Source organism: Raphanus sativus, chromosome 4 (assembly GCF_000801105.2).
Source record: "Raphanus sativus cultivar WK10039 chromosome 4, ASM80110v3, whole genome shotgun sequence".
Taxonomy (NCBI): domain Eukaryota; kingdom Viridiplantae; phylum Streptophyta; class Magnoliopsida; order Brassicales; family Brassicaceae; genus Raphanus; species Raphanus sativus.
In genome coordinates, this window is record NC_079514.1 from 33,985,200 (window position 1) to 33,995,529 (window position 10,330).

At 31.1% G+C, this 10,330-nt stretch overlaps 1 protein-coding gene across 2 annotated transcripts; it reads right to left on the reverse strand.

The window, feature by feature from the left end:
- Window positions 1-1,450: 1,450 nt before the first annotated feature.
- Window positions 1,451-5,126, reverse strand: LOC108829907 (uncharacterized). Of its 2 annotated transcripts, XM_057009626.1 has the most exons (12): window positions 4,771-5,125; window positions 4,623-4,687; window positions 4,322-4,415; window positions 4,150-4,224; window positions 3,944-4,063; window positions 3,181-3,864; window positions 2,723-3,093; window positions 2,539-2,638; window positions 2,401-2,460; window positions 2,232-2,318; window positions 2,023-2,148; window positions 1,451-1,943 (listed from the first exon to the last, which is right to left on the reverse strand). In XM_057009626.1, exons 2-12 carry the CDS (start codon window positions 4,673-4,675, stop codon window positions 1,641-1,643), a joined length of 2,073 nt encoding a protein of 690 aa, XP_056865606.1. In that variant the 5' UTR covers window positions 4,676-4,687; window positions 4,771-5,125; the 3' UTR covers window positions 1,451-1,640. The 2 variants fall into 2 exon arrangements, with proteins under 2 accessions (XP_056865606.1, XP_056865605.1); XM_057009625.1 differs by having other exon boundaries at window positions 2,723-3,864; window positions 4,771-5,126.
- Between the last annotated feature and the right edge of the window lie 5,204 nt (window positions 5,127-10,330).

The following is a 10,330-nucleotide window of genomic DNA, read 5'->3' on the forward strand; positions in this document are numbered from 1 at the left end:
TTACCATTTTTTCATATTTTCGGTTAATATATTTCCTAAATTTACACTAAATCTATCATAATATCCCTTCCACGTTTTTCTATATTTTGTTTAATACTAAAGCCTTAATTGGTAGAACATTAACATTAGCATTATACTCCACGTTATCCAATCAACATTTGTTAGAAAAGCATTTAGAAAAACATTTACTAAATGTTAATGTTCTCTAGCAAATGTTCTCATATGAAGATTTTGGAATAGCATTTGCATTTACAATTTATAAATTAAATTTATAAATTTAAGAAATAAATATAATTAGTTCATTTATTTGATTTAATGATATCATAAAATTATTTTTATATCTAGAAAATGAAAATTTGATCTCTAAAATAAATTTACAATATACATATTTTTAAAAATAGTATTTCACATTTAAAATATAATTTAATTATATAAATTATATTATATTTTAAATGTGAAATATTATTTTTAAAAATAGTATTTTAATTGTAAATTTTATTTTTAATTAAGTTTTTCAAAATAAACATAATTTTTGAAATTAGTAAATAAAATAAATTAATTATATCTCTTTTATATATTAATATATAAAATAAAAAGATATATATATATATAATGATAATTCATTTATTTTGTTTAATAATATTCAAATTATTTTATTTCCAAAAATAAATTTATATTTTATTTATTTTATTTAATAATATTCAAAATTATTTTATATCCAAAAATAAATTTATATTTTAAAATACATTTTTAAAAAAATAATAATATTTCACATTTAAAAATTAATTTATGTTATTAATTAAGATTCATTATTTTTAATAACAAATATATTATCAATATATTATTAATATATATATATATATATTATAATTTAATATATATAATTTTAAAATAAATATATTATATACTAATTTTTATTAAAGATTTAAAATTGTATATTGCTAATGCTCTACCAATCATATTATTAAAAGTTATTGCTTCTTCATTAGCCATACCAATCAATGCCTAAGTATACTCTAAACCTACCTTCCTAAGTATACTCTAAACCTACCTTAAATATTGCACTAATATCTACTCTATCTCATTATGAAATTTCAAAAAGGTGATAGTGCAAACTTGAGGTTCGAACCCAACACCTATAACAATTTTGCTAGACACTTAACAACTAGGACGGAAAGACTATTAAAAAACTCTCAGCACAATGTGCCATAGGTTAATCAAAATGGTATCTGAGTTAGAACCTGGAACTTTGTTCACAGATCTTCCTCAGATTGTGAGGGATAGCATAAGAGCAGATTCTTCAGAAACTGTAGTGTCCTAATTGTGTAAAATATTATTAATATGTAAATAGTTGATTACAAATGATCATCATTACAGTGATTTTCAAGTGATAAATATGAAGTAGAGAAATTGAGATATTTCTATATGAAAGGAAGTCCTCAAGGTCATAGAAAAAAAAAATAAGGGGATTGATTTAGTATGTACACAGTAACCACATAAAACAAAGACAACAAAGCCAAAACATCATCCCGGCAAACGGCATGCAGTTCTCCCTCTCTCTATTTCTACTCTCTACACATACATTCCCCTCCTCCTATACACTTGACCAATAACCATTACAAAAGAGAAGAACAGATTCATCAAACAAGTTCTCTGGCTATCAAATACCGAAACACGAAACTATGTGGTATCCACTCAACAATGCTCTTTCTGGACCTCCCTGAGCTAAGTTTCTTTACTCTTTTCTTCATTGTCTCTGGGAGACATTCTTGAACCATCTCCATCAGTGCTGCTTGACTCAAACCTGAGTCTTTGCTAAAAGACTCAATGATCTTTGGTAAGACTAGCTTCTGGTCCTTCTTTACCCCAAACGTTGCACGAACATACTCCTCTCTCGCGGTTTCTAGCTCTTGGTAGATCCCCTTGGGCGTATAAACACGAATCTACAGCCAAAGAAAAACACATTCAAGATCTCTTAACACTTCAAACAAGATAGCAAATGTGTAAGCCTTCTCTACTTACCGCCGGATCAGAATGGTTGCCTGAGCAAAGAGCAAAGTATAAGAGAGGCTCAGAATGGTCGAGGGAATACTCTTGATGCTCATCTCCGGTTCTGAACTTTCTTGGAATGAGTAGTAACTTCAGCCACTACAAATAGAAAGGTAGATAACTTAAGAACACAGTCACATTGACAATCTGTAGTTGTGAGATACTCAAGAAGTGAGACCTACCTGGCCAGGACGAGGCATCTTGATGCGAAGAATATAACTTTGTATCGCTTCTATGCTTACCATGCGACCTCCTATGTTGTAAGCTGGCTGGAAAATGTTAAGCAGATTCCAAAATGTTCAGTATCATTCTTGAAGCGGACCAAGAAAAGTGTGTTGATAATATTTTTACCTTGGAGAGCAGTAAAAATCGCTTCCCGTTGTTCTGTGGAATCCCATTTGCTAGAAATGTCTGTAATGGTGAAAACCAAAGTATTACAACAAAGCCAGAGGTAAGAGATCAAAGGACTAGAGAGAGTAAACCACGTACGTGCATCACAAGTGCGTTATGTATGTTAATCCAAAATGCTAGTTTCTCTTGCTGAGTAAGATCTCTCGGATCAACACTCTCCAGTTGCTTAATCATCAACCTGCATAAGTATAATAAACCAATAAGTACATTCTGAGTGAAAGAACAACAAGAGAAAACACTCTGATAGAGCTGCTAGGCTGACCTGAAGTTTCGATTCATCAAGTCAAGGTCACGTCCTCTCCTATGGTTTTTATGAATGTGTGACACTTCGATCATTGAGCTATAAGGTCCGCTGAACTCGAACTGATCATCAAAAGCAGAGTTTTTCCTGAAGCTTGGACTCCACATATCAAACTGTTCTTGAGGTGAAAACTCGCTTGTTGATGATGGAGATGAGCTTGGGGATGAGAAACCATGGTTCATCGATGGAGGGTCAGCGAGCTTGGAGTATATAGCTGATGCACACTTTATCATTTCCTCTGATAGCTTGTTTGGTGTCATGAATATGTGGTCTGATATCTTTGTTCCCATGTGTTCTGCAAGGCTTGCAGTGTTTGATCCACTATGTACGTACTGTTGCATCAAAAGTGAGCTGTTAGTTATTACACACTTTGTTTTAACTCTAATGATGTAATAATGATAAGAGAGTGTGAGACTTACTTCTGGTGGAGATATTCGGTTGTTGAAGGCGGAACGTTGGTTAAGAGTGGACTGGCAACGGCGAACACATGAATCATTGTCCTCTTCCTCGTAAAGAGACTGATCTTTCAGCCTATTGTCGAAGGAGAAACACCGTGAATCGATTGCTGAGCTTTCTTGAATGAGTCTCCTAGCAGAAGAACCAGGTTGTATCAGTCTATTGTCAAAGGAGAAGCACTGAGAAGATTCTACTGTTGGGGCTTCTTGATTGAGTTTCCTAGCAGCAGAACCAGGTTCCTTAAGTCTACTGTCAAAGGAGAAGCCCTGAGAATCTACTGTTGAGTTGAGTTTCCGAGCATTAGAACCAGGTTCCTTTAGTCTACTGTCGAAGGAGAAACACCTAGGTTCCATGGTTAAGTTATCTTGTCTGCAGCTAAGGCTAGGAGAATCTGGTTCCTTCTGGACCAAACATGGGCTCTTTAGTCTGTTGTCAAAGGAGAAACAACGAGGTTCATGTGTCGTTGAGAAGTCCAGACGTTTGCCTCTAAGAGTGGACTTAGGTGAACTCGGAGTCTGTTGTTGTTTTTGAGATACGGAAGAAGACTGTTGATCAAATGCTTTACGGTACAAAGAGAGAAGATACTGTTCCAAATGTGAAACTTCCAGCTCTAGCACCGCTATTTCCTTGATCAGTTCTGTTGCAGGCTGCAAAAATTATATAAAAATCATCTGTGAGCTGCACAACAACATTCCATCGCCAGGAAAAGAAAAAAGATTATTCTACCTTTGGAGTAGAGTTGGCCTTAGAGTTAATGTCTCTAGAAGGTGTTTTATAGCCTAATGCCTTCTCTAAAGCGCCACGAACATCAAACTGGTTCTGTAACCTCTTCTCAAGCTCTTGAATCTGTAATGTAAGAATCGCATTAAGACGTCGAAGTCCGCAATGCTTTGAGTAGATGAGAGAGGTAAAAAAGAAGTTTAAAGGCAAACCTCTTGTTTCAGAGAGCTCTGGACTTTTACTTCCTTCTTCGTTTCAAAAGATTTATCACAGCAACGAGGTAAGTCCTGAGGAAAAGAAACAGTTAGAGAGTGTTATATTAGCTTTGCAAAAATCATAAATGAAAAGGGAAGTTGTCTTTGTTGTTGTTGGGTCTGAACTCACCAGCTTGAAGCGTTGAGAAGCATTCAGAGAAGAAACAATGATATTATTATTATTATTATCCTCTTCAAGCTTTTTCTTTTCAGGAACAGTCCAGCTAAAAAAAAAATTAAAGTAATCAAGATTCCAAGAATCAATCAAAAACCAGTTGAAACCCATAAACAAAGATTCAGACCAAAGTTTAAACCTTTTTAGTCCTAAATCTAACTCAAACTTTGACCCATCAAGCAGCGAGATAACTTTGCATCTGGACAGATTTAAACTACCCGAGAATAAAAAACTGAAACAGAGCTAAAGAACAAACCTTTTGGAACGACTGTGTCTCTTACTCTGCATTTTCTTGTCTTCAAATCCCATCTCCAAAAGAACCTATTGTAAACAAAAGAAAGATTATTGATTAATTGAAACACAGAGGTCTAACAATCAACAAAATGTAAGAAAATAAAACTCACTTTGTACTGATCTCAAAATGAAGCAATTTGAAAATGGGGGGTTTTGGGCTTAGAGACAGAGAAAGAAACAAGAGATTTGATTTGTATTTCCCTTTCAGATGTAATGAATCATAAAAAAACTAAACTCCAAGAAACAGAGCCATCACTTGTCTTCTTCTTCCACCATTGAGAGACAAATCTGAGTTTCTGATAGGAAGAAACAACATATATACGGATACAGCCAAAAGATATGTAGCAAAGATTTGATATTCTCTTTTTTTTTAATTAAGCTGTTCTCTCCACGCGCGCAAACACAGAAAAAGACTGTAAGAAGAAGAAGAAGAGCTGGTGAAAACTTTATTGACCCTAGAGAGAGAGAGAGAGAGAATCTTACATCATCAGTCACCGTTTCTTTATAGCCTTTATCAAAATCTTTACGCTTTTGTATTTTGGAGACTTTCTCTTTCGCATTAAAAGCACAACATGTTACGTGGGATATCGATACACGTAAAACTATATATTAAAAAAAATTATAAAATGCAAAACAATAGATGGTAGTTGTTCTAATTTATAAAATGTTCTAGTTGAGTTTAAATATGTATACAGTATTTGGGATTTATTTCCTTGCGTTTTATACCTGATGATATAAAATAGGAAATGTTTAGAAAATAAACATTTTTATTTATTTATAAGATTTGTATTTTTTCTGTTCAAACTATGAGATTTGTATTTTAACAAATAAAATAATGTCAAAATTTTATAATGTAAAACAGGAAAATATGATTATTTTTAACATCAAATTTGTGATCAACATAAACGAAGATCTTCAATATATTTTATTTTTTCTAAAACAAAAAAAAACTCTATAAATAATAATAAAAGTTACTCTAATATTTGTTTAAAATATAATATGTTCTAAAAATAGAATTGTTTAAGATATAAATAAAATAGAGACTGATATTTTTTTTATAGAAAATGTCTATCTTACAAAAAATAGTAATGAATTGGAATAATTTAACTTCAACCCTATTATAAAGATAAGATAGTTGTCCAGAACATCATGGCCCAATGGTAAGGACGGGCTCCTTCCTACACCCAGGTTGTGAAACCTGCTGGAGGGAACTAAGTCATGATTTCTGGACACAAACACGGATATGGGCCTATGCTTTAGGGCCCATTTGCATACCTGGAGAGAGGGTCTATCCGGGAACACTCTAACTACATAATAATACTACAAGAGTATACAACCGTCATTTTTAACAAAGGTTTTCACAATGCAACAGTCATATTTTTATTACAAAATTATAACATCGCATGTTTTCTCGTAACTCGTCATATAATTATAGTTCAAAAGGAATATTCATATCATTTACACAAGTAAAGAAAATCAGTCTCTAAGGGTGGTGAAACAAGGAGTCTTCGATAGTTGGTATACACAAAAGTAATTGATGGAAAATGACATGTACAAGACAAGCCAGAGGGTAAAAAATCTCTGATTAGTTTACAAAAAAAAAAAAAATCTCTGGTTACTATTTTTGTGATGAACCAAGAAAAACGAAAACAAAAGGAGACAAAACTATACATGATATCTATAAAAGCCTTTTCAAAAAGAACAAAACTATATATATATATATATATATAATATTATCCATATTTATTCTTTTGTCAATATTTGAACGACTTTCGATTAAAAATTGTGAAATATATATTGCTGATGACCTATCATTGAAAAAAACTACTAAAAAGTGAAAACTATTGTATTGCGCATTGGAATCTAGGTGGGAGTTGTTCAACCATCGGTTTGCTCATTGTCCCGTTCTATTTCTTTTACGCATAGGATTATTAGGGAATTAGGATGCTACGTTTTGTTTTGTTTGTTTTTCTTTTCTTGTGACACATTCTCTTAACTCCTCTACTTTTAAAATACCTATTCTACTTAACTCTAATCATACAAAAAATTATCTGCAGAAAAGACATATTTATCATGCATATATATAACGAAATAATTTGTACATTCAGTTCAATAATTCCAACTTTTAAATATTTGGCAGAATGCACTAACTCAGCCACTTCATTATTTATATGGCCAATGGAAATCGTCAAGTCAGTATGAGCTTGGTACCACTACCAACTTAAGCACAGATAACTGAATAAGGCACTAAAAACGAAAATGAGTACATTTATAAAATAAAGATAATATTGGTGTTGCTTAGTGTTTTTGGCCAACTAATTAAGATTAAGATCGATTATCAAACCATTGACCAGTAGTTCAATGAGAATAACTTGAACTGATGGTATGTTACCATTTTGTCAAACTTATCCAAACAACATTTGTCTAAATTATTTTTTTTTATTTTTTTTTGGTAAAATTGTCTAAATTATTTTATTTGACATTTTTAATGTTTGTTGGTCTCAGTTTAATTATTTCATGAATACACAGTAACAGTACAGTTTTTTTTTTTTTTTGAAAAAAAACATTAACAGTACACTTGTTCAGGCGATACACTTTTTTTCTTTTTTGTAACTGGCTTCAAGCGCATACGCTTGGTTGCCAATCTTTGGTCACTATTTGGTAAGCACTATATTTTTTGTCGTCAACTATTGTGACTTAGTTTACGAGAGTCATCCACTAACTAAACAGTTGAATCCAATTGAGAGTTAGTTTTGCTAACTATGTCTGTGAGCTAAAACCCAATCTACGTTTGGATAATCATATACACTATAACCTCTTTAAATTGATACTCGATAAATTAATATATACTATCTCTATAAATTAATATAATTTATAGTCTTAAATTGAGTTTTTGGTTCAATTAGTATATCGATAAATTAATAATCTCTATAAATTAATTAAAAATATAGTTTTGGTGTAGTCTTAACATTATTAATTTATAGAGGTTTCATTGTAAACTTGAAACAACCTAATATATTTAAAAACGTTAAGAGTTCTAAGTTCTAACTACGATACAAAACTGTTAATCTTACTGCTTTTACTAAATAAAAAAATTATTCTCTCATAATATATCCACAAAAGGATATATATATATAACGTTTACTCTATATATATTGACAATTTTCCCTCCAAAAACTTGTTTTCTCCGAGACAGAAAGGGAAAGATACATAGGATGCTTGCTGTAAAGGGAAACATTAGCAATGTGGTTAAGTTACTTTTCTTTTCTTCTTTTCACTTTACTATATTTTAGATATTATTTTAATTAACGTCAAATAGTCGGATACCCGAATTGTCTTCCAGTACCAAGAAGACTATCGTTTGTCAAAGAATCCCTGGAAAAACATTTATTTTTAAATATCAAAAGTGTCATAACTATGATAAAAAGTAAGAGTAGGACATGATTAACTCCAGTCTCTTAACCAGAATTCTTAACTCATGATTTAACTTTTTTTTAATACTTTTTTTTTTATTTTTCGGCTAAAAAGACGAATCTTATATCTTTTATTTAAGAGACGATTTTTAGTTTTTCTTAATTAAAATCTAAGAAAAGTTAAGAACCGTCTATTATCCGAAGTTAAGAATTCCAAATAAGAAACTAGAGTTCACGATGATCAAAAGTGTTATGTTATTTGTTAATATAATTAACAGATAAGTTTTTTTATATTTGTTACCTGCTCTTGAAAATTACACAAATACAATCCATAGTTCTCAAACACTTGGCTGAAAGTGAAACCAAATAGATATACTGTTTATTTCATATAATAGTGCTATTATATATTTGTAATGCGTTAAGTTAGCTACCTTATAATTGAGTAGAAAGTTGTTTTTAAATCGAAAGTTTAAATGTTTTCCTCACAAAATGTTAAAACTTTTAATATATGGGACAAAGATACACTCTGGTCTTCACATGTTGAATAAGTTTTTAATTGTAGTAAGTAATTAACTTAAGAAACACTATATCATAGTAAAGATCCAAAACTTTCTTACATTGAGATTGAAGAAAAAGGCCAAAAGCTTGTCGATTATATATTATAACAAATTGGACGCTAGTGATTTTAGAAGTGTTCGTCAGATTGACCAATTTAAATTTTGATTGTTATAATAATATTAGCGAGGTTATCTATGCAAGTTTTGAGCTCGGTAACAGTGTTACAACTTCTGATTTGCACGGTGTCGGGGACACACATTACGGTAAAATTCAAGTTTCACCACTAAACTATGTTCTTTCTAAAGTAAAACAAAAGAGAAATAAAATTGAGTTTTCAGACAAATTAAACAGTTAAACGGCTATCTATAACAGTTTGCTAAATTTATAACAAAAGAAAATGTGAGATTAGAGAAAAACACTGTGAGATTAGTGATTTGAAGCATGTGGAGAGCAAAGTGCGAAAAGATTAAAGATCTGTCAGGAGAGAGAGACAAACATGCTTTAATGAATCTTAAACTAAGATGCATTTATGATTTATGAAGTGCAGTTTAGAAATATTTTTATTACAAAACGTCTCAAATAAATTAATGATGTACATGAAATAATACTTGATTTTAGGTCAGTATATTGGATTCCGGTTTTTAATTCCATCGTGCCGTAGAAAACTAGTCTCTTTCCAAGACCATTATTTAATTAATTGTCATTTTGGAGATTTGGGGGTCATAAGATAGAAAACAAAAAGTTGGGGCAGTTTGGGATTAAACAATTAAAAGGGGTTGAAAATGGAATCATACAAATAAGACAGGAAAAAGCTGAAGTTTACAAAGGCATTTGGACAAGAGAGTCAATGCCAATCATAACTAGCAAAAAGCATCTCCTTTAAATTTCACTTTTACTTACGTGTAAGTCACGCGCTTCTACCGATTTACTATACACACAAACGATAATTAAAAAAATGATCCAAAAAATGTTATTTTTTAACTTAACAGGAAAAAAGAGTTATTAATTGCAATACCTTTCTACAAAATCAAGAAATTTATAATATTCATTCATTTCTCGCGTGATCTATACGACCATAATGGGTCACATAGATGGCATAATTCTTTGTCCCTACGGGGATATTAAATGTATAATACGTATGTATTCTTATTCTCTCTTTATAACCTTATCTAACCTTATTCTTGCATGCAAGTATATATATAAAATGACATAGGTTTATGATCTCACATGCTGCAGCATTTTTCACGAGCCTGATTTTCCTGTAACTAAGAATGTTGGGTTTAAGCTCAAACTGATTTTGAAGGTCATGGTAGCCATTTAAAACGTCTACAGTGGTCTACTATGATTAAAACAATATTATGAGTTTCATTATAAATTAATCAAAAAACGAATTTGTAACGTTTACAAACATAATATTTTACTTTTTAATAAACGGGGTACCTCGGACTATATACCAATCTAATCATGGAAGAAATCGAAAAATCAGGATTACTTTTAGTTATTTAAAATGTACACAATAATTTACTATGATTGAAATCACTCTTACAAACACTTATCTGACTTTAATTCACATAGCAAATCTTGTCATAATTTTTCATTTATTTGCATGTTGTATATGTTTATGATATTAGTTTTGAAAATTAATCTGTGTCCTTGCATAGGTTTAGGTTTGGGATATCCAAGTTAATTTGAAAAAGAT

Excerpts from the sequence above, each read along its gene's own strand:
- LOC108829907 (XM_057009625.1), bottom strand. The coding sequence starts at position 4,675 with ATGGGATTTGAAGACAAGAAAATGCAGAGTAAGAGACACAGTCGTTCC. Across the intron at positions 3,865-3,943 it reads AGGCCAACTCTACTCCAAAG|CCTGCAACAGAACTGATCAA; the intron begins GTAGAATAATCT and ends TAATTTTTGCAG. Across the intron at positions 2,319-2,400 it reads GATTTTTACTGCTCTCCAAG|CCAGCTTACAACATAGGAGG; the intron begins GTAAAAATATTA and ends AACATTTTCCAG.